Below are 27,748 nucleotides of genomic sequence, written 5' to 3'. Positions count from 1 at the left end.
ACTTTTTTGACCCTAGGGGATTTACATTCTTCCCTCTAGTTTGTTTTTGGTTTAGCATGAAAAAATATGTCTTTGATACAGTGGAATAACTAAACCCTTAAGTATTCATTGCAATCAAGGATAGACATTAAAATATAAAAGGAACATTAGTCACATTGCATAATCCCTTATCCATTCATATTCCCCCAATGTAAATAGAATTAATAGTTACTCTTTTCCCAATCCTCCATTTTCATAGAATCCTATCTAAATTCATATAGTGATACAAGCATTTCTCTTATGGAGTCTTTTTATTTGATTTTACAATATTGGGATTATATCATACACACTATTGTTACCTTGGTTTTTCTTTTTTTAATTTTTAATTTATTCTAATAAGTTGTACATGACAGTAAATGCATTTATATATTTTGATAGATCACACATACATGGAGTATAATTTCTCACTTTTCTGATTATACATATTGTAGGATCACATAGGTCATGCAGTCATATGAGGTAATAATGTCTGTTTCATTCTATTATTCTTTCTACCTTCATACCCCTTCCCCTCCCTTCACTCCCCTCTACCTAATCTAAAGTAACTCTATTCTTCCCTATCCCCTCTTATTGTGAATTAGCAACCACATATCAGAGAAAACATTCAGATTTTGGTATTTAGGGTTTGGCTTATTTCTCTTAGCCTGGTATTCTCCAACTCCATCCATTTACCAGCAAATGCCATGATTTCATTCTTCTTTAAAGCTGAGTAATATGTGTATATATATATATATATATATATATATATATATATATATATATATGTGTGTGTGTGTGTGTGTGTGTGTGTGTGTGTGTGTATACACACCTAGATTGGTTACATAGTTTAGCTATTGTGAATTGAGCTGCTATAAACATTGATGTGGCTGTGTCACTGTAGTATGCTGATTTTAAGTCCTTGGGGTATAAACCAAGGAGTGGAGTAACTGGGTCAAATGATGATTCCATTCCAAGTTTTCTAAGGAATTTCCATACTGATTTTCATAATGATAGTACCGTTTTGCATTCCCACCAGCAATGTATGAGTGGACCTTTTCCCCCAAATCCTCGTCAACATTTACAGTTACTTGTGTTCTTGATAATTACCATTCTAATTGGAGTGATATGAAATCTTAGTTTTGATTTGCATTTCTCAGATTGCTAGAGAATGTTGATCATTTTTTTCATACATTTGTTGATCAATTTTATATCTTCTTCTGTGAAGTGTCTGTTCAGTTCCTAGCCCATTTATTAGTTGGTTATTTGTTTTTTTGGTGTTAAGTTTTTTGAGTTCTTTATATATCCTAGAGATTAATGCTCTATCTGAGGTGCATGTGGTATAGATTTTCTCTCGCTCTGAAGACACTCTCTTCACATCATTGATTGTTTCCTTTGCTGAGAAGAAGCTGTTTAGTTTTAATCCGTCCTATTGATTGATTCTTGATTTAACTTCTTGCACTTTGGGGTTCTTGTTAAATCATATCCTAGGCTGACATGGTGAAGATTTGGGCCTACTTTTTCTTCTAGTAGGCACAGGGTGTCTAAGTCTTTGTGCCTAACTCTTTGATCCACTTTGAGTTGAGTTTCATGCAGGTTGACAGGTAAATGTTTAATTTCATTTTGTTACAGGCAGCTTTCCATTTTCCCCAGCACCCATTTGTTGAATAGGCTAAGGATTGCTTTTGCTATTCTGGGTCTCTTATTTTTCCAAATGAATTTCATGTTTCCTTTTTCTAGCTCTATGAAGAATGTCATTGGGATTTTAATAGAAATTGCATTAAATTTGTGTACTGCTTTTGACAGTATGGTCATTTTGACAATATCAATTCTCCCTATCCAGGAGTATGGAAGGTCTTTCCATCTTCTAAGGTCTTCTTCAATTTCTTTCTTTAGTGTTCTGTAGTTTTCATTTTAGAGGTCTTTCACCTCTTTTATTAGATTGATTCCCAAGTACTTTATTTTTTGAGTGATTGTGAATGGGGTAGTTCATATCTTGTTCAGTGGATTCATTACTGATGTATAAGAATGCATTTGATTTATGTGTATTTATTTCATATCTTGCTACTTTGCTGAATTCACTTTTTAGTTCTAGAAGTTTTGGTGAAATGTTTTGAATCTTCTATCTATAGAATCATGTCATCAGCAAATAGTGATAGTTTGAGTTCTTCTTTACCTATTTGTATACCTTTAATTTCTTTCTTCTTTCTAATTGCTCTGGTTCGAATTTCAAGGACAATGTTGAATAACAGTGGTGAAAGAGGGCATCCTTGTCTTGTTCCAAATTTTAAAGGGAATGCTTTCAATTTTTCTCCATTTAGAATTATGTTGATCTTGGCTTTATCATATATGGCTTTTATAATGTTGAGAATGTTCCTACTATCCCTACTTTTTCTAGTATTTTGAATATAAAGGAGTGCTATATTTTTTCAAATGGTCCTTATGCATCTATTGAGATGATCATATGTTTCTTGTTTTCAAGTCTATTGATGTGATGAATTACATTTATTGTTTTCTGTATGTTGAACAAACCCTGCTTCCCTGGAATGAACCCCACTTGATGGTGGTGCAGTATCTTTTAAATATGTTTTTGTCTGCAATTCGTTGGAATTTTATTGAGAATTTTTGCATCTATGTTCATCAAGGATATTGGTCTAATCATTTTGCTATTTATTTATAATTGTTTTCTCTTTTTCTCTCATCTACAAACAATACTGCAATAAATATCCTTCCATATGTAATACTATATCATGCTAGGTTTACTACTACAAGATGACTGCCAATCGTTGTAAGTAAGATCACAGGATATCTTTTTTTTTTTTTTTTTTTTTTTTTTTTTTTTTTTTTTTTTTTTGAGACAGGATCTCCCTAAATTACTGAGGACTCCTTAAGTTGCTGAGGCTGGCCTGGAACTTGCAATCCTCCTGCCTTAGGCTCCCAAATTGCTGGGATCATAGGCCTGCCCAATTGCACACAGCAGAATATATAATTTGAAATCAGATGTTGTCATATTACTATGTAGAAATAATTATTTTCAATTGCTATTTCATATCTTGATTAAGAAAACACTGGATTTTTAAAATAACTTGACCATTAATCTAAAGTCAAACAACATACAGAAGGTAAAAAATCAAAAAGCAAACAAAGCGCACCAGCCTCTGCTGGTAGCTGCCTGAAATCCACAGCTTGGGAGGATGGGATGATAGATGATAGTAAATGCTTCGAAGGCAAATGCTTACTCTTTTCCTGTACCTAGCATTCACCTTATTTTTTCCTTCACCCTATTGAGGCTGATGTGATAATAAATCATAACATAATATATTGATAATGTTTTTCTTTACAATAGACTCCACTTGTTGAGAAGTAGTGGGACATCCAATCTGGAAAGTGAGCAAACACCCATCATTTCTAGAAATGTTCTCTGCATAGGGTAGGAGGTTGATGGAATAATGGGGATAATGTGTACCCATGATGGGGTCTTAGGACAAGATCCATGAATATTTTCTCGGTTATTTTGCAAAACAAAATAAAAAAATCAGCATAATTCTAAATGGAGAAAAATTGAAAGCATTCCCTTTAAAATTTGGAACATGACAAGGATGCCCTCTTTCACCACTGTTATTCAACATTGTTTTGTTTTTCTTGGCTACATGTTACCTCTATGTTCTTTAATGTATTAAATTTCTCTGTATTTATCTGAGCGTTTATGCAAATGTTTCTATCGTGTCAGACAACTATTCTCTATTGTCCATTTTTTAACTTTTCCCTGAATTCTACTTGTTCTTTTATGTAAAAGAATACTTTTAATTAATTTAAAGAATACTTTCAAGTTATTTAAAATAATACTTTCCATATTTCTGCCCATGACCTGTGTGGGGAGGTAGTGGGTAACCTTTGGAAGTGTGGGCTGGCTGTGTAATAAAAGCCATGAAAATAATATATTAAGAAACAAAGACCAAAAGGCAAGAATTATACAAATTCTCAAAGCATGCACATGATGGGTCAAGCATAACTGACGGGTCTGATCCTAACAAAGACAAATAACTGCCCTTGCTGCATCTACAGCAGCACAGTCCAAAGGGGATCAGTAGGGAGCACCTTCAGGGAAAATAGGATAAGAGTTAGGATAAACAGGTTGTTTGGTGCTTGGCTGGTTACACTCATCTCTGGATGGTTGTGTTTGAACCTGGGACTGTGAGCTACAGCAGGGTGCCAGCATGATCTGGACTTTCTTGAACTGGGTGATTTCACCCCAGAATTCCCAGAAAAGCAGCTTCCCTGCCTTAATGGCTCAAACAATTCCCATAGTTCATACCTGTCTCCCAACTCATGTTTGTAATTTTTCATTAACAATAAGAGGGACATTAAGTTCAAATCACTTTTGGGATTACTTAGTACTTACGTTTTAAATGCCTAATATTTATTACCACAAATCATTGACATTAATTTACCTTTCTTCTATTACCTTTCTGGTAAGCAAGAATTCAAAATAATATTTTTCAGCAGATTTTACTCATCGATTAATTTATTCAGTAAATATTCATCAAGCCTCTATTCAGAGCATTCATAGGAAGTCATCCATACATACTTCTGATGAATGCATTCAACATGCCAGGCATCGTCCTGTTAGCAGGAACAGAGGGAATGAGGCAAGGTCCCCTTCCTAGTGGAGTTCTCTTTCTGGGTTATGTGATGTGTGTGTGTGCTGGAGTGTACACGCATGAGCATGGGCATGATCATGTTTGTGTTTTTTCACATAGTGGGCACAGTGCAAACAAGTAAACTGATAATATAATTTCAGCTGCTGATAGGGATTTACTCCAGGGAACATCTCAGCAATACAGCCCCAAAAGCTACTTCTGAAGCCTGTTCTCTCTACCTGTCACTTGAACTGAGCCCAGGACCTTAGAGAGCCTTGTCTTGGGGCAGAACCACCCCAGCTGTCCCTGACCCAGGGCTTCCCCACTGTCTGTTCCTGCAGGAAAGAGACCCAAGAGCTGTCCAACCACTGCCCCCTGCACAGGTACCTCATCACCCTCCGCCTTCCCCATGGCTTCCAGGGGCTCCTTACCTCCCACCAGGGCAGTAAGAGGAGGCGCTGCTGCCTTTTCAGACAGAGAGAAGCTCCGACTCAGGGGAGGAGACAGCAGGTGCTCAGGGCGCGTGGAGGTGTGGCACGAAGGCTCCTGGGGCACTGTGTGCGATGACTCCTGGAGCCTGGCAGAGGCTGAGGTGGTGTGTCAGCAGCTGGGCTGTGGCTCTGCCCTGGAAGCCCCAGGGGAGGCTGCGTTCGGCCCTGGAAATGGAAGCATCTGGCTGGACGAGGTGCAGTGCAGGGGCAGGGAGCCCTCCCTGTGGGCCTGTGCTGCCGCAGCCTGGGGGCAGAGTGACTGCAAGCATGAGGAGGACGCTGGTGTGAGGTGCTCTGGTGAGTAGCAGGACCAGGAGAGTGGGCCAGGGTCGAAGGAGTGTGTTTGCATCCAAAGGGCTTCCCAGGCAGCCCTGCTGCCCTGCACTCTGCCTCTGGAAGGCTGTGCCTGATCTCCTGGCATCTGGGGGAGAACCATGTGCAAGTGGTGGTGGGTGGGACCCAGGGACATTCCCAGAGCAACACAGTGCAATGATTCCATTTTCCTTCTCTTTTCCCAGGTAAAAGGACAGCAATTCGCCCCACCCCTAGAAGTAAGTGCTTCTTTTGCTCTGAACCAGGTAATAGAGGAGATATGCAGATTTTCAGTGTTTCATACTATGGAGTCTACACATTTCTGGTCTTATGACAGTAGGCCTGATGATCAGGTGTTAGAAAAAGCCATCACTTATCCTAAGCGTTAGCAGTCAGAGAGCTCCAAAGCCTCACCAGAGTTCACTTTATAGAAATCCCTTAAAACCAGACTCAGGAGATAGTTGCCACAGTCCAGAGCAGGAACTAGGGTGGGGATATCTTGGGATTCAGGCAGATCTACGATATCTGAAGTAGGGACTTTGTGGTCCTGATGACTTAACAGGTGATCAGGATAATTGGGTTCCTCTGAGCTTATGGTCTTCTCTAAGGACACATGGCCCCTTTTTTTCTCCAGGCACCAGTTCAGCCTCAGATGTCCCTGGTATCTTCTCCTTACCTGGGATCCTTTGCATGATCCTAGGAGCTCTTCTCTTTCTGATCCTCATCATCCTGGGAACTCAGCTGCTCAGAAGGAGATCAGAGCACCAAGGTGGGGCTTAGGAATGCTGTGACCTGGAAAGCATAGAGGGAGAATGTTATATCAATTGTGTGTTACTGTTTTTAAGTACATGCTTTAGTCTTATTCTCATTACAAAGAAAACAGTCTTCTCTACCATGAACTTCAAGATTTAAAAGACATAAAATGACTCTGGGTTAAATATGGAGCCCTGAAATATGAGTTTCCCACGTGGACAGTGCTAGTGAAAACAGGTTGTAGGATCCAGGGGTGATCAGGAAATCTAGTTCTATCTCAATGAATCACAAAGCTTAAGAAAGGGACTCTGGAAGCCCAGAGAGATTTCTCTGAGTGTGCATTGAGGAAAGTTTTGTATTTTGGTAAAGGAAATATTTCTAAGAGCAATGTCTGCTTTCCCCAGCATTATCCACTTTTGAAGGTGCTGTTGAAGAGGTCCTGTACCAGGAGATAGATTTCCCTGTAAATCCAAAGAAGGAGAACCTGCTGAACAGCCCAGGTGTGTTCCAACTCTCCTTTCTTTTCATCATTTCACCATCAGTATGGAAATCTTCAGTAACCAGAGCTCACATACTAACACAACCACATTAGGTAGCTTTCCATTATTGAAATAAATTGCCTGAAATAATCAAATTATAAGGTGAAAATATTTATTTGGACTCAAATTTTCAGGTGTTTTACTCCGTGGTAACCTGACCCTGTTGTTTGGGGCCTGTACAAAGGCAGCACATCATGCTGGGAGCATGTGGTAAAGCACAGATGCTGGCCTCACAGTAACCAGGAAAACAAGAGAAAGAGGAAGAGATTGGTATCCTATAATCTTTTCAAGAGAATGCTCCCAACAACTTAATACCTCCCACTAGTCCCCACTCATTGATGGTTCCATCTTTTCCAATTCCACCAACCTGAGGACCAACCACTTACAACATAATCCTTTGGGAACATTCCTGGACCACTGTAACAATTGTCAGCATCCTCCAAAGGCATGAGCGCCAAGTCCTCTCTCTACAAGTATGAAGCTTCAAATTTTCTTCTAAACCATGACATTGGACCTCATACTGTGTTTGTCTATGATGTTTTTCTCCCTACTAGGAACCCCGTCTGATGGCTCAGCAACCAAGCTACCCTATTATACAGGGGACAGTGAGGAGAATGGAGACCCTGAATCTGCCCCAGGTACTAGACACAGGTCATCCCTTGAATGGTGGGGGTGAGGAGGAAGTTATCATCTGGGAAGGGTCTCCTCTGTCTAGTTCACAACTATTTTTTCCTCTCTACCACTCTGTCATCTCAGAATCGGAAAGATTAGGTTCTAATTTGTTGGTTTCCAGCTACTTCCATATGTCCACATACATACTTCACATTAGTACTATATAGTAATGAAACCTAAGGTCATAACTATAAAAATAACATTTGAAATTGATTTTCTCAAAAATTCCATGGTAAAAGAAAACATTTGGAATTATGGTTTCAACCCTGAAATAGTGGGATGTAGGAACCATTTTGTGGTTTATGTGAATACTAAGACAAAAACAAATGACTTTCATAATCCCTGGAATACATGGAGTGTGTGGTGCCTGTACTTCTCCATCAATCCATCACCAGGAGCTTTTCTCTACAAAGAACCTAAGAAAGGAGGACATCCCGGACCTTCCCCAAGTGGCAACGGTGGATAGTTGCTGGGATACTGCATGTCCAGGAGTGCTCTGTGAAGACAGAATCTTAAGGACATCTGAGCGCTCAAGGAGGTTGAATGCCTGTTGGGGTTGGAATTGATAGGATAGCCTGTGTGTGGGAGAGAAAATGTCAGAATTCTCTCCTGGCCAGCACTGTGTCTCCATAGCTCAGGGCACATGAACAGCCTGTGTTCTCTTAGTCCTGATAAAATCTCCCTCAGCCACTGATAAGTACATATTTTTTCAACCCTCTCCCACATGCCCAAAAAGAGTGCCTCAAACTCATGGCATAACTTTTATTTATGTTTTGTGGCATGGTATGTTAGTAAAATATTATTGACCTTAGTATATTGAAATATTTAGATGATTACATGGTTTCTAAGAATATGGTAATGAAATGTATGCCTTTGGGACAACCTTAAAATATGGTGCCTATATTTATTAACTATTAGAATCTCTGCATTAGAGGAGACTGAAGACATCACCTAGACTAACCAATATCTTCCTCTTCCACCTTATTCCCTGTTTTCAGAACCTCGAAGGCAGCATGCAGATGCCACAGGTAGTGTTTATGATGATGTTGAAGAGTCACCTTTTTCTGCAATTCCTTCTTCACCTGTATTGAAGGAGAAGAATTTTTTCCCAGAAGAGGGAGGTGGTGCCAGATATTCTCAGACAGGTGAGTGGATAGCCATCTCTCCAGTAGTCTTGCATTTTGTGATGGTAAAGATGGATTTGGACATATTAATGATCAGTTTTCCTTAACTACAAGAATTTCAGGTAGTCTTGAAATTTCAGGTAGTCTTTGTAAACCAAGAGGATTTCATCTCTTCCCTGTTCCTATTTATTGAAGCTCTTCCATTTCTTCTGAAAGGAGATGCACATTGTGTTCTTGTCTGTACACACTGCCCGTGGGATGGAGACGTGTGTATGAGCTGCAGAAACTTTGTGGCTTTGTTCCAATTTTCATACAATGAAACAAGACCTATGTTTGGACAACAAGTATGGTGGTCTTTCAATTTGTGAGAAGTAATTTGGAAAGATTTTTATGTTTGTATTAGTGCTTTATCATTATTCATAATAGTGGCATTAATTTTGACATATTCATAAATGCATATAACATAATTTGGTCCATTGAAATATCCAGTACTACCCCTTTCCCTCTCTCCCCCTTTCCCTGATCCACTTCCTCTAATAAACAGGTCTGCTTTCTTATTTATTTATTTATTTTTTAGTTAGAGCATTATATTCATACATAAAAGTAGAATTCATTGTGATGTATTCAAGCACACAGAGAGCATAATATGATCAATTTCATTCCAGAGTTCCTCCCCATGTCTGTCCTTCACATCTCCCCCTCAACCATCTTCTAATTCAGTGTTATTTCATGAGATCTATTTGTCTATTTTCCTGAGATCTCCCCAGACTTTTTTTATTCCTTATTTTCCTCTAGCTTCTGCATATGAGAGAAAACCTTCAATCCTTAACTTCCTGGCTTATTTCACTTAGCATGATTTTCTCCAGTTCCATCCATTTGCCAGCAAATGATATGTTAATTTTTCTTTATAACTGAATAGAATTACATTATATATATATACATGTATATATATATATATATATATATCACAATTTTTATCCATGCATTCCTTGATCAATACCTAGGCTGGTTCCATAACTTGGTCACAATGAACCCAGTGGTTAGAAACATTGATATTCCTGTATCACTGTAGTATCCTGATTTCAGCTCTTTTGATAAATATCAACAAGTGGAATAGCAGGGTCTTATGGTAGCTCCATTCCTAGTCTTCTACAGAATCATCATACAGCTTTACAATGTGGTTGTATTAATTTACCATCTCACTAATAATATATGAATGTTTCTTTCTCCCCACATCCTCACCAACATTTATTTATTTATTTTTTAAAAGTTTTTATCAGTGCTTTGTAGTTCTGCATAATAGTAGTAGGGTTCACTTTGACCTTTTTATACATGCATGAAATAAAATGTTCTCCATTTCAATCTCCCATTTTTCACTTTTCTTCCCCTCTCCCTTCTTCTGCTCCCCTTTCTCTACTTATGTCCTTTCTGTTTATTTATAGTTTTTAATAAACCAGTGGTATATATAATTCTCCATGGTATACTGATGTATATACATAACATAATTTGGTCAACTTCATTCCACCGTTCCTCCTTTTTCTCATCTTTACTCCCTCCACATCAACACCCTTTCTCTATCACACTGATCTCTTTTTTTACTTTCATGTGTCAATTTCATTCCAGAGTTCCTCCCCTTTTTTCCCCCCTCATGCTTTATTTTATTCCAACTTCTTCATATAAGTCAAAAAAAAAATCAACCTTTGACTTTCTGAGTTTGGTATATTTCACTTAGTACGATGTCTCTAGTTCCATCCATTTATGTGCAAATTCCATAATTTACTATTTCTTTATGACTGAGTAAAACTCCATTGTGTATATTTGCCACATTATCTATATCCATTCATTTGCTGACAGGCACCCAGGTTGTTTCCATAACTTGCCTATTATGAATTGTGCTTCCATAAACACTGATATGCCTTTATTATTCCACCATGCTTATTTTAGTTCTTTTGATAAAAACCAAAAAGTAAGATAGTCATGAAGTGGCTTCAGCTCTAATCTTTTGAGGAATCTTCATACTGTTTTCGAAAGTGGTCATACTAATTTGCAGTCCCACCAAAAACGAATAAACATACTCTTCTCTACATCCTCACCAGCATTTATTGTTATTTATATTCTTCATGATTGCCATTCTAGCAGGGGCCAGCTGAGATAAAAACAGATTTTTATCTGCATTCCCTTGACTGCTACAAATATTAAGAACCTTTTCATATATTTCTTGGTCATTTGTACTACTTCTTTTGAGAAATATCTGTTTATCTCTACAATGTGTTCATTAATTAGATTAATTGTTTTTTGGGTGTTAACTTTCTTGAGTTCTTTATATATTATGGATATTAATCCCCTGTCAAAAGAACAGCTGACAAAGATTTTGTCCCATTTTATAGGCTCTCTATTTGTTCTCATTTCTTTTGCTGTGCAGAAGTATTTTAATTTGATATCATCCCACTTGTTGATTCTTGGTTTTATTTCTTGAGCCTTAGTGATCTGGATAAGATGTGTGTATCAGTACATTGGAATATTAAGCCTACTTTCTTCTTCTATCAAGGGCAAAGTTTCTGATTCATTTTAGTTGACCTTTGTGCAGGTTGAGAGATAGGGAACTAGTTTCATTATTCTACAAAACAGATAACCAGTTCTCAAAGCACCATTTATTTTAAAAGAAAATAAAGAGAGAGAGAGAAAGAGAAAGAGAGAGAGAGAGAGAGAGAGAGAGAGAGAGAGAGAGAGAGAGAGAGAGGAGAAGAAGGAGGAGGAGGAGGAGGAGGAGGAGAAGAAGAAGAAGAAGAAGAAGAGGAGAAAGAAGAAAGAAAGAACGAAAGACTCTTTTCCTCAATATATGTTTGGTTTCTTTGTCAAGTATCAGATAACAATATCTATTTGGACTTGTTTCATGTTTTCTATTCTATTGCATTGATCTTCATGTATATTTTGATGCCAGTACCATGCTGTTTTTATTACTACAGCTCTCTCCTTAGCCAAACTAACCAAAAGAGGGAGAAGACCCAAATCAACAAATCGAGAGATGAAAAATAAAGGGGGGGGGACTATCATCACAAATATTTCAGAAGCCCAGACGCTTATTAGGAACTATTTTGAAAACTTGTACTGAAACTATAAAATTTAGAAGATATTAAACAATTTCTAGATAGAAAGCATACCAAGAAAATCTAGAAAAACAAAAGAGACCAATATCAAGCAATGATACTGAAACAGCAATTAGAAACTTTTCAACAAAGAGAAGTCCTACTGGATCTCTAAAAAAGAAAGGATACCCAATTATTCCATGAAATAGAACAGGAAGAAACACTTCCAAATTTATTCTATAAAGCCAGTATTACTCTTTTACCAAAACAAGACAAAGACACATCAAGGAAGGAAAACTGCAGACCGATATCCCTGAATAACATAGACACAAAAATCCTTAATAAAATATTATTGAAGCACATTCAAAAACACATTAACAAGATAGTACAGCATGATCAAGTGGGTTTCATGTAAGTGGTATGCAAGGTTAGTTCAACACATGCAAATCCATAAGTTTAATTCACCAAAAATATACACCTAAGGATATGAATCACATGATCATTTCAATAGATGCAGAAAAAAAAAAAAAACTTTGACAAATCTGAGCACCCATTCATGTTAAAACTGCTGAAGAAGAAATAGGGATAGAAAGAACTTACCTCAACATTATAAAGCCTAAGTATGACAAATCCAAAGTCAACTTCCTATTGAATGAAAAAAGACTGAAAACATTTCCTCTGAAATCAGAAACAAGAAAAGGATATCCACACTAACCACTCCTATTCAATATAGTTATTGAAACTTTAGTCAGAACAATCAGATAAGAGAAGAAATTAGAGAGATAAAAATATGAAAAGAAGTCAAATTATGTTTGCTGATGAAAGGATCCTATATGTAGTATACTCAAACATCTCCACCAGAAGAATTATAAAACTGATAAGCAAATTCAGTAAGGTAGGATACAAAATCAGCATACAAAAATCAATAGCTTTTCTATACTCCAAAAATGAATTAACTGAGGAAAAAAAAATCAGAAAAACTATGTCAGTCACAATAACCTTTAAAAAGGCATCGATTGTTATTTTATCTTGAATCTTGTCATTCTAACTAGGGTGAGATGAAACCTCAATGTAGTTTTTATTTCATTTCCCTTATTATTAAGGATGATGAACATTTTTTTCATATATTTGTTGGCCATTTTCATTTCCTCTTCTGAGAAATATGAGAAATATCTGCCTAGTTCCCTTGCCCTTTGATTGTCTGGGATATTTTAGTTATTTTGATGTTAGTTTTTTGAGTTCTTTATATATTCTGGATATGCATCCTCTCTCACAAGAGTAAGTGGCAACAGTTTCTCCCATTCTTCAGGCTTTCTTTTCATTATCTTCTTTGATTTGCTGTTTGAAGTGTTTAAATTTGAAGCTGTCCCAATTTATTCTTGGTTTTATTTTTTGAACTTTGTGAGTTTTATTAAGGTAAAACTGTTCATGCCTGTATATTGGAGAGTTGGCCCTATGGTTTCTTATAGCAATTGTAAAGTTTCTGGTCCAATTAGTAGGCCTCTGATCCATTTTAGTTCATTTTTGTGCACAGTGAGACATAGGGATCTACTTTCATTCTTCTACATACGGATATCCTGTTTTATCAGTGTTGTTTGTTAAAACGTACATTATTTTAGTCAATTTTTTCACTGCTGTGACTAAAAGACTTTACCAGCACAATTATAGACGAGAAAAGGTTTATTTAGGAGCTCACAGTTTCAGAGGTCTCCATTCATGGATAGCAGGCTCCATTCCTTGGGACTCAAGGTGTGACTGAACATCATGGTGGAAGAGTGTGGCAGAGGGAAGCAGCTCACATGATGATCAGGAAGCAGAGGGACACTCCACTCACCAGATACAAAATATACACCCCAAGTCCACGCCTCCAGGACCCTACCTCCTCCAGCCACACCTTACCAGCCTTGAGGTACCACTCAGTTGTTCCCAATCAGGAGATTAAGTCAATGATTGCATTAAGGCTCTTACAATCCCAATTGCTTCTCCTTTAAACCTTCTTGCATTGTCTCACACATGAGCCTTTGGGGGACACTTCACACCCAAACCATAACACCCATCTTTTCCCCCATGTGCGTTTTTAGAGATTTTGTCAAGAATCAGATGACTATATCTGCGTGGGTTTATCTCTATGTCTTCTATTCCATTGACTTTCATGTTGGTTTTTATAAAAATACCATTCTATCTTTGTTAGTAGAGCTCTGCAGCATAATTTGAGCGTGGAATTGTGATGGCTCCAGCCTTGTTCTTCTTGCTTCTTGCTTTGGCTATTCTGGATCTTTTATTATTCCATATGAATTTTAGGACTGATTTTTCTAGTTCTGTGAAGAAAGCCATTGATATTTTGATTGAGACTATTTTTGGTTTTGTAACCACTTTAACAATATTAAATCTGCTTATTGAAGAAAAAGGGACGCCTTTCCATCTTCTACAGGCTTCAAATTTTTCCTTCAGTGACTATAGTTTCATTTTAGAGGTCTTTCACCTTCTTAGTTAGGTTTATTTCCATGTTTTTGTTATTGTTTTGTTTTAGGCTATTTTCAATGGAACATTTTTCTTGATTTTTTGGTAGGGTTTATTATTGGTATATAGCAAAACTATTCATTTTTGTATCTTAATACTGTATCCTGCTACTTTACTGTATTTGTTTATCAGTTCTGAAAGTCTTCTGGTGAAGATTCTATATATAGAATCAAAGTATCCACAAGTGGAGATAATTTGACTTCTTCTCTTTGTATTCCTTTAATTTCCTTCTCTTGTCTAACTGATTTGGCTAAAATTACAAGAACTATGTAGAATAGGAGAGGTGAGGGTATGAATCCTTGTCCTGCTCTAGATTTTAGAGGAAATGCTTTTATTTTCTCACCATTCATTATGATGTGACATTGGGTTTGTCATGTATAGCCTTCATAAGATTGAGATAATTTCCTTCTATGCCTAGAGTCTTCAGAGATTTTACCATGTATTGATGCTGAATTTTGCTGATGAAATTTTTCTGCAACTAATAATATGAATATGTAACTTTTATTCTTAATTCTATTTATGTGGTGGATTACATTTATTGATTTGCATATGGTAAACCAATCTGAATCTGTAAAAATTTATTTTGAAGGAAGCATATAACCAATGCATTTCATTGACATTTCCCACATTAATGTATAATGTATAATAGCCTTAATTAAAGATATTGAAATTTCCATGCTAGAAGAAATATTTTCTCTTACTTTTTCAAATAACATATGGTGTCATATTTTAGGAATGGGCTTTCCACTTGTGCATGGGCAAAAGGAAACTGTGGAATTTAGTTGAGCTTCCCCCACTTTGGCAACTGCCAAAGGACCCAAGTTGTTGTCATGAATGCTGTGAGGTCAAGTGTGGTCTGTTATTGAAGTACTAAGGAATTGAGAGAGGTCATCTTCTGCCTGGAGTGCTTAAGAAATCAGACCAGCCTGGTGTGGAAGAGAGCACTCACATCTCTTTGGCACTCCTTATCATTATTGACCCACACTCCTTCTCATTGTGGAAATCAAGACAATTGCACAGGACAGAATCGATGTGATACTAATCCTTCCAGAAAAGTTCTGTTTCCCCATAGATACTTTGGAGCCACTCTACTAGTCTTTTCATTCTTGTAGAAAGGACTAGTAGAGTGTCATTTGTGTCACCACTGAAACCAGAATTCTCTTACTCTTTCAGGCATCTCTCCTCAGTCTCCCAGCGAAGCTGACAGTTCTAACATGGAAGAGATAGCATCCTCATTGGTCCTGAGACAAGAAGAACCTGGCTATGATGATATTGAACCTATCCCCATGTAGTGCTTTTTTTTTCTTTTCTTTTGAGCAACAAAGTCTGCAGACAACTCTTTATGATATTGTTTTCTGATGAAAAAGAGTTCTGTCTTCTTCATTACTGCAAAGTTTCTACTTGTATCCCTTATTCACAATAAATACTCTGAGCCTCAAATACCAATGCTGTTCTCATTCACTCCCAGCAACCTCTGAAAAGTCAGTGCTCAAACTGAATGGATCTCCCACACACTGCTCACTTGCTTCTTGTAGTTGAACAGTGCTCATTCTTCTCTTGAACAGCATAGAACTGAAATGCAGTCCTGAAGTAAGATCTTAGTCTGACAAAAATTAACTTAGAAACACCTATCTTCATATTCAAAAATTTCCCACACAAGCTTGACTCAAACCCAGATTTAGTGATTGGGGTGGATCATATGGATGGAAAATGGTTATATTTCTTCTAATATTGCCTGATATTTAAAGGAATATCATAAATAAATTCTACTACTCCCTATTAGTCTTTTACTCCAGTGGCTTCTTCTCCTTTCTTGTTATTTCACAACAGTCTAAATCTCATATTTCTCCATAAAATTGCACTATTACTCATTAAATCTATTATTTTCTATCATTTTTGTTGCTCTCTACTCCTTTCTTTGACTCTCTTTGTTTAAACACCCAATAATTCTAACCTCCAGGATTACAAAAGTTTTCTAAGTGGCTGTATTTACTGTGAATTACTCCCATCCTAGGCCATCCTCACATGTGTATTTGATTTGAAAAGGAGGCAAGACAAATACTGCAATTTTCTATGCTACGGACTCTTATTATCTATAGCAAAGTTTCCCAAATTTGGCTATTTACATGCAAACAAATGAATGTTTTCATATCTGCATTCTCACTGAATAATTTTAAACCAAGTTTTCTTTACTCTTTTTTGTGATTCCTTCCTTTTCCTTTATGAGTTTTTTCATCTTTTTATTTTGTTTGATGTTTTTGTAGTTGTAGGTGGACAGCATGCCTTTATTTTACTTATTTTTTTTAATATGGTGATAAGGATCAAATCCAGTGCCTCACACATGCTAGGCAAGCACGCTACCACTTCTGCTTTTACTAATGCATTATAGTTATACATAATAGTGTGATTCATTTGACATATTCATACTTGCATTTAATATAATTTGCTCTATTACCATCCCTAGTACTTCCACTTTCACTCCTCTCCTCCCCTCTCCTGCTCCCCTGCCAGTACTTTACTGTTCTCCCTTATATTTTATTGCTTTTTGTTTGTTACTTTACAGGTACATATAAAGGTTGAATTCACTCTGGTATATTCATATGTGTACATAGCATAATTTGGTCAATTTCATCCTGCAGTTCTTTTGGGAGAAATCCTAGTTCTTTGCTCGCAGCAGTTAATGTCTCAAGTGTGTAAACTTGCAGAGAGAGGCATTCCTCTCTGACCACCTAGGAATGTAAACAACTGCCCCACGTTGACCTAGTGTTACCAAGGGAACCTGTATAGGAACCTGGTGGTCTGATTCCCCATGGCACATTGTGTTTGGACAAGAAACTTATAAAATGTATACCTGTTCCTGCAATAAATGAGTTTGTAGGCTGCTCGCCACAAGCCTGCTTCCACCCAACTCTCTGTTGTCTGGGTTCTTGACTCCGTGGCCATTTCCTGTGCCCGAGCTAGTCTGGCACCCCTACACAGTTCCTCACCTTTCATGTGCCTCCCCCACCCCCAATTCTCTTCCTATAGTCCATTGAACTTACTTCTATTTTCATGGATTCCCCCCATTTAAAATTTTCTTATTTGTCTCTAGATTCACCAGAGAAAGCATTTGACCTTTGACTTCCCAAGTCTGGCTTTCTTTACTTTTATAACTTAAATATTTTATTTAAAAATAAAATGCATTTTCCTACCAACAATATATATAAAATTATTTTTTAAATTCTAAAATTCATGAACCATATGTGCAGTAATTTCTTCAAAAACTTCCCATGCTTCTGTAATTCAGAATTGGGAAATATTTAGCTATATTAGAAAGTTCAAAGGCCTTAATTTAGACTATGAAGTCTCCACATTTGGAGACCTACCTTCATTGTGGACCTCATTAGATATACACCTACAGTCATTTTAGGAAAGAGCCATAGTAACTGTCTGCAATAACAAACTATTCTCTAAACACATCAGACTTGTCTGCAAATCTGTACTTTATTTTGTTTTGTTTTGTTTTGGGGGTTTTCTTTTTACTTTTATTCAAATAAGAACAACACTTATATATAGCCTGATCATATCTCCTTTCAAGCTAATGTACCTAGATTTTCAGATGTGCAGTGATATTGTTAAAACATGATTATTCTATAATTTGAAACAAGTATTTTGGACATACAAGGAAATGTCTGGGGTTTTTGGTCAAAGAAGAGAGAAAGAACTGATAAAAAGAGCTGTGGTGTCACATGCCCACTTGAGGTTGATGGAGGACAGGGTAAGCAATTTTTTTTTTTTTTTGTAAAACTCTTCACAATGTATCTCTAGATACAATGCTACTGTTTCCTCTCCTTCTTTCCTATAGTAGGCACTCAAAAAATGAGGCATTTCAGGGAGTGGGTTAGCCAATTTGTCAATGGCCGTTGGATTTGATTTCCTAAGAAACTTTAAACAATGTGGAAGAACCCTGTAGTTATCCTTTGCTATCAGATTAGTCAGACTGATAATGACTAAAATATTTTCTGAGGTGTTAGACCCACAATTCAGATATGAAGGAGTTGCAGAAATTTCATTTGTTTTGTTAGTTTTGCTTTTCCTGAAATTCCATCTTGAAAACTAAGTAGTACCTTCATAGTTTGAAATTGGTCTGATTAATATCACTTTTACTGAAGAAGCTGGTATTCTCTGTGACTTGCCCTTTGCTACTCACACATATTAATTTAATTTAAATAAAAGTTATGCTTTCAAGTGCTGATTCATAGTTTGACCTACAAGAAAATAGTTTAGGCAGTCACCCTTTCTTATTTGAAGCCAGTTAGGGTGAATGCAACCTGGGGTCCAATTCAATTTAAAATCTGTAATTCTCTAATTACAATTGGCAAAAAGTCAGCCAAAGACAGAGGCCTGAAACAGGTGACCCATGTGGAACTGCAGATTTGGGAGTGTGGAGCCCATTCCAGGCCATCATCTGTGTGGATGGGGTGTTAGCACAAGCTGACTGATTCTGACTGAGTTGCCTTTGCAGAGTGGCTGTGGCACCTGAAAAGAGCAGGGTTGACAGAGAGCCTAGGCCCTGCATGACTGTACTTTCTGTGGGGTCCCTGGAAGGACAAAGGCAGGTGCTGCTCCTTAGCAACTTCCCACACTGCCCACTTCTGATCCCACTTCCTCTGTAAGATGTGATTTAGCTCAGCAGCAACTCAGGAGAGGGGATAAGGTCTGGTGTTTTGAGAATTACTCCTGTGAGAGCCACGGCTAGAAAAGTCATCTGGAAGCCTGACAAAGGGCAAGCCTACTTTCTACAAGTAAAAATCTTGGTCACCTCACAGTCCATCCACTAAAGTAAAACTAAATCATTCTGAAAAATGATGCACTCTGAAACTCTTTGTCACGTTTATAAAAAGAATAGCCAACGAATTTCAAACATTTCAATAAGCCCTTTAAAATGTATCAATAGCCTTCTTAGTAACAAATATAAAACAGTTTAAGACACTTGGTGACTTTCTTAGGTCATGTGTCCATATGCATAGTAAGGTTTTACTCCTAAAATTATCTGTTTGGTAAAATCCCCAGGGAAAGTTCTATCAGGAAACTAATTGTTTTGGAAAGAATTACTTTTCTTGGAAATATCACAAAGAATTAATGTAAACACATATACTTAAAATGTTAATACAAAAATATTAATTCAGTTGGATAAATAAAAGAAATGCCACCAACTCTATGGCAATTTTTCAAGACTAACATGTAACTCAAGGATATTTTAAAATATAAAATTGCTCCAACAAGAATGATCATTCTCATTACAAGCCAATAACATTCAAAATAAAGTGCTTGAGAAAAAGTAGCTCCACAAACTTCAGCTTATTCACTTATGGACAGAAATGTTATCCTGATATTTAAGTCTGAAATATTCATCATGTGGAGCAACTCAGCTTCACAAGAGGCCTGGTTTAGGACTGTATTTTGACATTTTTCGTTTTTTTTTTCTTTCCCCCAAAATCTGCTTAAATATTTTCTTCAGGGTGTTGCAAACTATTGGTTCATTTTCAGAATTAAAATTCACCTTAGTGAAAGTCTTACTGGTGTGGGCAAGGCACGCTTCCTCCACCTCTGTGGGCATTGTCTGCAGATTCACTAAGCAATGCCACAATGAAAGGATAGTCTGGTGCTATCCCTTCTCTAATAAGAACAGGACTTCAGTGGCACCCGCTTGTCTGTCAACCAATGTGTCCACATCCTCTTTGGTGATTGTAGGCCCATTAGTTAGTCCAACCAAGACCACATCAAACCACACAGGATGAAAAGATCTCTCTCACCACATATTCTTTCTCAACCTCCATCTCGGGAATTTAGTTCTTTCTGCCACATTTCTACCTTCCTTTTCACTTCCTCCTTTTCTACAAACTCATTTAAACTTGCCAGGCCTATGGCTGCCAATATTCTCCTTGCTTCAACACTCAATTCAGATGGCAAGTCAGCACGTGGCACTGCTTCAGATAGACCTCTGCTCTTCTGCGTTTCACATCTACCCAAGAACTGTGTCTTGAGACTGAAGCCAAAGTCTGGAAGGCTGCAGCAAATCCTGCCCTCCTCCTCCACAGAGCCTGGGCCCCAACTACTGTGTGGTTCACAACAGTGGGCCACTTACTGATGAGAAGGGTTTAGATACTTATGCACATTTGCAAAGTTGAGTGTAACTGATTCCCTAGGATTGCATGAACCAGAAATATCCACAGAGAAGGTTCTACTTCATCGTACTTCCTTTAGAATATCTCTCCTACAGAAAAGTGGTGATTCATTATCCTTGGGTCTTTCCAAACCACACTTAGAGTGACTCCAGAAAGAAAATGTGTGTGAACCAATGCCTCCTTCTGCCACTGTAGACCAGGAGATGGTGAGATGTAACCATGTCTGATAGGCATCTACTGCTGGAGGTTGTGATCCAGCAGGTTCTGGGCAGACACAGTCCATGGAGTCTCTCCAAGATCCAGGAGAGCTTCGACCCTCTTTAAATCTGAGTCATCGTAGCTGAATCGCCTCTTCAGATAAGTCACTTGACATTATGCCTCTTCCAAAGGGAGTCAAACTCTTTGCTCATTGGAAAAAAATCACATTCTGATTCTAAAACTCTGCCACCACTGCAGTAGGGTGAAATGGTCTGAGGCATCACTGTTGTGCCTCAATAACTCTTTATACAGCTGCACTGTGACCACCTCAGACACGGTCTTTTTGATTTCATCAGAGTCCAGCTCCTTTCAACATGTCCTTCGTCACCACTGGCCTGTTTTCAGCCCCAAGTCCAGCAGCAATTTGCAGACCAGATGGACGAGTTTTGGCATGTTTCAGAAGCCATGCCTCATAATCATGAAGCAGATGACACTGGTGAATTAGGTACTGGGCAAATTATGTCCTTGTGCTTTGGGATCACAGCAAGAGAAAATACTACAGAGAGGATTCAGAAACTGAGTAAATTTCCATACACACAGCAGTTGCCCTCTGATTTGTGTGGAATTGGGTCACTTGGCCCACTCAAATATAATTGCTAGGCCAGAAGTCATTCTTGTTGCAAAAACTAAATAACATGCTATTAAAACACTTGTCCAGATAAACCCTGCATGAAAATGAATAGCTACTTTTCCTTCCTGTAAGGCAAATATCATCACTTTCACCATATCTAAGATGGTGGTAAGAGATGATACACCATAATCCTTCCATCCAAAATTGTAGAAATAAATGCCAACCTCCATGAATGCTTTAGGAAGGTACATGAAACCACTTTCTTGTTCCAGAGCATTCCCACAGCTATTATGCTTACCAGGGCACTGCAGGTTGAGTATTGTTATTAGACCATGACCGAGAAACTGCTCGATGATGTGGTACTTCTTGGGGAGTTCAGATAATGGGCGAGCAATGGCCAGATACTTTCAGTGACCGAGGATGAACAAACACCCTTAATGGCTTGCTCTTGCTCACTCCTGCAGACTGACCTTCCCCTCTTGCATACTTACCACCACAGACCATGGAGCACTCCATGTGTTCAGGGATGACATACCATAAGTGATCTCCCACTTTTTTGTACTTTGTTGTAGGATGTTCTGAATTTTCTTTTGTGTTTGCAGCTTACCACTATTATTCACCAACATATGGTTGTTCATTTTAGGCAAGACTCCTGCGGCCATGCTAGTCAGCACTTTGCTGTCGGGATCCAGAACCCCTTTGAGCCTGAAGTCTCGCTAGTCATCCAGGTCTCAAAGGCTCAGGCAGATGGATAGGGATTGCCTGAGAGCAACCTAGGACTACAGAGGCACCAGATCACACAGGCCTTGCAGAGTCCCTGTACTCCCTATTGTGCAGAGTGGGCAGTGGGGTCCAGCCCAGCACATAGACAGTGTCCTCCTTGGTGGGTCACACACCTGCAAATCTGTGTTTTATACATGTCTCTGGAATGACCCTCTGTACTCTCCAGTTCCTTTTTATCTGGTGTGTCTAGGTCAGGGTTCTCAGTAGTACAGTCAAGGGGCCAGTTGGTGTGCAGTCATCTCAAGCTTCAGCTGTCAGGGAGGATCCACTGTGAGATTGCTCACCTTGTTCTTGGCAGTGTTCAGTTCCTCCTTTGTGGTCTTTCCATGAGCTGACAGAGATATCGTGGTCTCAGTTGGGGGACTGACTGGAATTTCAGTGTTGCCATCCTCTTAACAAGTAATTCTTATCATCTGGATGATAGAAACTTTATTAGAAGATTAAAAGGACAAGGGTTGAGCAATGGGAGCAGACATAGAGTTACCAGAAGTCTTAATAGTGGCTATAGCCAAAAGGTCAACAAGTAAGTTTTAATATTTTTATTTGCCTATACACATTCCAGGATTTAGATTTCTTTTTTTAAAAAAAAATCATGATCAGACTAAAATTAATTCAGGGAAAACATGATTTTGCAGAGTCTCTTGATAGTTTTATCAGACACTCATGCATCAGACCTCTTTCTTTGTAGCCTCTCTACTTACTATTGGTAGGGCTGACCCAAGTGTGCATCTCATGTTGTATTAAAAGAATATACTCTTAAATAATATTCTTTCCTTTGAAATGTCCACTTATGGCTGTGTTTTGGTTATACTTTCCTGACATGTGTTTAAGTACAAACTGGTCAAAAATTGACCTTCTTCCTATCTATTACTATGGGCCTCTGAGGTTCCTCAGATGTTCCTTTTGGGAACTTGTGAAAAGTCTTTTGGCTCCTTCACCTTTTCTCTACTAGTTGTGCTGTGGTCACGGTCTTGCTGACCACACCTGGCTTCCCTTGGAAGCATCAGGGATATTTCCCTCTTCAATAATCCTCCTCTTTGCAAAATGTGCACGGACTGACTTCCTGTTGTGTAGGATCCTCATGATCACCCTATCAGGGCATCAGATGACCCACCAGATTTGCACAGCCTTTAGAAGAGTTCTGTCATTCGTGGATCCTGGATGACTTTAGGATGCAATGGTCTAAATACTGGCATCTATCTTCTTAGCCTTTTTATTTGCATGGCTTTGCTCTCCAAGATTTGGTTTGAAATACCCAGCAGTTCACTTTCACCACACGTGAAGTGGGAATAATAGGTTTTAACCTTAAGGTCTATAATTTTTACAGTTACCCCTTTTCATTAACTGGGGTCAGTATTAGTACTGAGAGTAAGCATTATCGTCTAATGTAAGTGATGGTTTATTATCTCAAATTAACCCAGGTTGTACTAACGTTTGGCTTCCCCTTCATCATTTTCTGTCTTCTTCTTAATTGAATATGTGTAATATTTCATTTTGATCTTTCTACTGCCTTTTTAACTATCATTAGGTCCTGTAGGTATTGTTATATGAACTGTTACCACAGTTAATATTCTACCACTTTAGGTAAAATCTAAGAACTTCATAACAGTGTAACTCAAGTTCTCCCCTTCCCTGTTTTACTTATCATTATGTTTTGTAGGTTCATCTAGGCTCTCACATGTGAGAAAATATCTTCCTTTTATGGATGAATAGCAAACCTTTGTGTATGTGTCCCACAATTATTTACACATGTATCCATTCATTTCCCTAAATGTAGTCAGATAATGTCTGATAAGAGCACCAAAAATACACAACAGGGACAGAAAAATAATTCCAATGAATTATATTGGAAAAACTGGGCATATGCATGCAGAAGAATAAATTTAACCCCTTGTCTTATGCCACATATGAATATTAAATTGGAAAGGATTAAACTTATAAAGGTAAGAATCTAAAACTCCAGGAAGAAAACATAAAGAAAAATCTACTTGATATTGGTTTTAGCAATTAATTTTTGGATCTGACACCAAAAGCACAGACAGCAAAAACAAACTAAACTAGTAGAACTATATTACACAAAAAGTTTCAGTACAGAAAAGCAAAAAAAAAAAAAAATTGACAAAATTAAAAATCAACCTATGGAATGGGAGAAAATATTTGGAAATTATAGATATGATAAACAGTTAATATCCAACATATATGAAAGTCATACAACTCTGCATCACAAGAGAACCCAATTTAATTCATATATATACATTTATATCTATGATCCCAGAACTTTTACATGCTAGTTATGCACTTCTCAGTCCTCTATCTTGCTGCACTTTCCATTAATCAAATATATTAATAGTTCTCATATGTCTGCTACCAATTTTTAATTATACATTTTACTATGCTTTTGTAATTGTTCTGCAAATTAAATCATGCATCCATGATTTATTAAAGCATCACAGAAATGATTACTTTTACCACTTTATTGAATGATAGAACATCACTAAACTTTACATTCTTTAAGCTATTTTCCAGTGTGACCATACATCTTTTTGAGGTAGAGAGAAAAATGGTTTCATCACAGTGAAGACTAGAATACTGATATCCCTCACATGAACATATATAATCATGTAAAGCATGATATGAGGAAATTAATTCAGTTGATGTAATTATGGTACTCTTCCAAAGGGAAAACATAAAGATTGTTTTTGTACTTGCATGTATGTACACAGATAGAGGTAGAATGGAAATGATATGTGCATATAAGTTTATTTTTGTGTGTTCATTTTTCTAACTCTTTCCTTTGAGAGGATCTAGAACTAACTAAATATCAGCAACAAGTCAACTCAAAAATTTGACTTATTTTGGTTTTGGCATACCTGTAACATAATTGAAATCACGTTTGATTCCAAGGCAGGGAAAAATAAGATAAACCAGGACCATCTTGTTATTCACTAAAGTATCAGTTTGGGAAAAATTCTGTAATTCTCCCCAGAGAAACATCTGAACAGGTGAAAATTACATTGTGTATAACCAAAGCAGGCATTTAATAGAGAGGTATATTTGTGAAATTTCAGAAGAGTTAAACCCTAAAAAGAGGTAAACCAGATGTAGTCTTTGCCTTAATAAAATTGCCACTCACATTGGCTTATTCTGATTAGATTTGTCTTCCTCTTTTAAAAATAAGAGATAGAAAAATAATATCAAATAGGAGCAAAATTTCTTATTTGAAAAAGTCTATCATTCAATAAAAACTGTTTAGAAAAGGTGAGAGATAGAATAAAGTAGTGGGAGATAAATAAACAATAGAAACAGAGATACAGATGATAGAAGTCTGACAAACAGACAAAAACTTGAAAATAACAATCATGCAGACTCCCACCTCTGCTGAGTGCATAGAAAATCACCAATAATGTTTTATCTGCCTGAACAATGAAGAGAAGATCAATGAACTACAAAATTATGCCTTTTGTTTTTTCAGCTTTCTCTTCTAACAGAAGCCAAAAATCATCCAAGTAACCCATATTCCTACATAGTTAATCCACTCAAAAAAATAGAATGTAAGATAAATTTCTAATGAATTGTTGAAGGCAAAGTGTGGGCTGCATAGTCAGTTTGGAATAGTTGAAGTAGCAGACACAAGGGTACCTCACGCTCACAATATCTTCTTCCTGGCTTTCCACTGGGAGTTTATTACAAAAACTATTGCAACACATGAGATAATATGGGAAACATCAATGTCAGAGTACAAGAGTTGATCAACACCTGCTGACAGAGAGAGTAGCAAAACCCTGAAGCAGACTCCTTGTCACCAAATGAAGGTCAGCCACCCTTTCACCTCACAGTCCAGACAAATTTCATAGCCAGCCTCAGCAACTTTAGCAAGATTCTCAGCAACTTAGAGAGACACTGTCTTAAAAGGAAAAATGAAAAGTGTTGGGGAAGTGGCTCAATGGTTAAGCCTCCCTGGGTTCTATCCCCAGTTTTTAAAAAAAAAAAAAATATCATTGCTTCCAAGGAAGGAGCTGAAGCAAAATAAGTCTTCCTATTTCTTCCAAAATATCAACAAAGATCTGTTGCTCTTAGGCTGGGATTTAGCTCAGTGGTGAATCACTTGCAGAGGATGTCCAAGACCTTAGGTTTGATCCCCAGTACACTCCCCCAAGTATCTATTTCTCTATATCTGTCTCCCTTTTTCATACACACACACACACACACACACACACACACACACACACACACACCAATATTTCACTATTCTTGTTGAATGTTGAAGAAAAACCTCTCTACCTCTTGAATAGTTGCAAGACTGTCTTTGTTCTAGGAACCAACATTAACACCTATCAGAGGTCTGCTAACTACAAAGGAAGTGGCATAAAACAGTCACCAAAGATCAATCACAGGTACATTTCAGAGTTTGTCCACATGCAAAAAAAATTGTTGTCACAAGGAACTTAGCACCAAGTAACAAGAGTGAGGAAGGAGTGGGGAGTAAAAACTTTGTCTACTTAGGTTATAGCTAAATGCACAGACCAGCTGGTATAAACAGACACTTACTTCTCACAGTTCTTATTCAAAAGAGAAAGCAAGAAGAAAAACTACCTAACTCACTCTAGAAAGCCAGCATTACCCTAAGACCAAAGACACAAGAAAGAATTACAGGAAAATAAAATGATACACCAATATCTCTCATGAATATAGATTTTAAATCACCAAGAAAATATTAGTAAATTGAGTCCAATGGAGACTAAAAGAATAATGCAACATGATCAAGTAGAATTTATGCCAGGTATATAAGTCTGGTTGCACAATCTAAAATCAATTAATGTAATCCATCACATCAAAGAGAGAAGAAAAATCACATGATTATGTCAATACATTCAGAAAAGAATTTGACAAAATCAACAACCTTTCACAATTAAAAGACAGAAAACTACTGATGGAGGAGGAATTTTCTCAACTTGATAAAGAAGTTCTATGAAAAAATTACAGCAAAATAACACATAATGGTGGGAAGATCAAAACTTCCCCACTAAGATCAGCAAGAGGCAATGATGTCCCCTCTCACTACTCCTTTTAATATCATACTGAGAGTCCATGGTGATGCAGTAAGACAAGAAAATAATATAAAAAACACACAGATGAGGAAGAAAGAAGTCTTATTGTCTTTGTTTACAGATTCAAGGATTATCTGTGTAAGAAATCCAAAAGAATAAATACAACAGAATTTTCCGGAACTAATAAGGACTACAGCAAGGTTACTACACAAAAGTCAATCACTTTCCTCATATTAAGAATAAATAGATCAGGTCCACCATGCAAATTTACAGCGCCCAGCCCAGGCCTGTGTGGTCTAGCAACCACACTGCAGTTGACCATCTATCAACATGGGGGTCCCCTTTGCCCACAAGCATTGATTATTCCGAACCTGGAGGTAGTGGGACAGCACCCTTCTTAGGATCCCACATTATCAAGTTCCACTCAGACATCAGGCTACTGAAGAATAGGAGATATGAACAGTAGAGTAAAATTTATTGCAGAATTCTTTTTTAATTAGTAGTATTATGATTATTCCTCTTATACCTCCTATATTCCTAATTTTTTCTTTTATTAATATTTTTCTCACTCTATTTTACTTTTATATATCTGTTTCCTTGGAGACTCTTTCTACCTTTTCTCATGCTAACAACCTATTTCTTTTAATTCCACGTTCACTATTCCTACAACATAGTACCTCTATAGACTCACTTCTTATCTCATTAACATTATATTCTACACCTCTCCTCATCCATTTTTCACCATTAGAAATTGTGGTTCTTATGGCAA

The 27,748-nt window shown here is 37.4% G+C and overlaps 1 protein-coding gene and 2 pseudogenes across 3 annotated transcripts in view; 1 reads left to right on the top strand and 2 right to left on the bottom strand.

Annotated features, from left to right (window-relative positions):
- Positions 1–15,680, top strand: part of LOC306662940 (antigen WC1.1-like) — a 129,478-nt gene extending 113,798 nt beyond the window's left edge. Inside the window, exons 14-21 of the mRNA XM_079143197.1 lie at positions 4,997–5,038; positions 5,129–5,443; positions 5,665–5,724; positions 6,093–6,227; positions 6,616–6,711; positions 7,305–7,388; positions 8,421–8,567; positions 15,326–15,680. Of these exons, the coding sequence (XP_078999323.1) occupies positions 4,997–5,038; positions 5,129–5,443; positions 5,665–5,724; positions 6,093–6,227; positions 6,616–6,711; positions 7,305–7,388; positions 8,421–8,567; positions 15,326–15,444 (998 nt within the window). The 3' untranslated portion in view covers positions 15,445–15,680. The remainder of the gene's footprint in view (positions 1–4,996; positions 5,039–5,128; positions 5,444–5,664; positions 5,725–6,092; positions 6,228–6,615; positions 6,712–7,304; positions 7,389–8,420; positions 8,568–15,325) is intronic.
- A 3,885-nt stretch (positions 15,681–19,565) lies between these two features.
- On the bottom strand, positions 19,566–20,384 carry LOC306661055 (protein tyrosine phosphatase domain-containing protein 1-like; annotated as a pseudogene). Its single transcript has 2 exons — positions 20,380–20,384; positions 19,566–20,249 (listed from the first exon to the last, which is right to left on the bottom strand). The product of its transcript is annotated as a protein tyrosine phosphatase domain-containing protein 1-like (transcript).
- Positions 20,385–20,553: 169 nt separating this feature from the next.
- Positions 20,554–21,810, bottom strand: LOC306661054 (protein tyrosine phosphatase domain-containing protein 1-like; annotated as a pseudogene). The gene has a single exon. The product of its transcript is annotated as a protein tyrosine phosphatase domain-containing protein 1-like (transcript).
- Positions 21,811–27,748: the final 5,938 nt, after the last annotated feature.

Source organism: Sciurus vulgaris (assembly GCF_902686455.1).
Source record: "Sciurus vulgaris genome assembly, chromosome: 5".
In the NCBI taxonomy this organism is placed as follows: domain Eukaryota; kingdom Metazoa; phylum Chordata; class Mammalia; order Rodentia; family Sciuridae; genus Sciurus; species Sciurus vulgaris.
The sequence above is the reverse complement of the archived record's forward strand: the minus strand, read 5'-3'. Positions and strand labels throughout refer to the sequence as shown.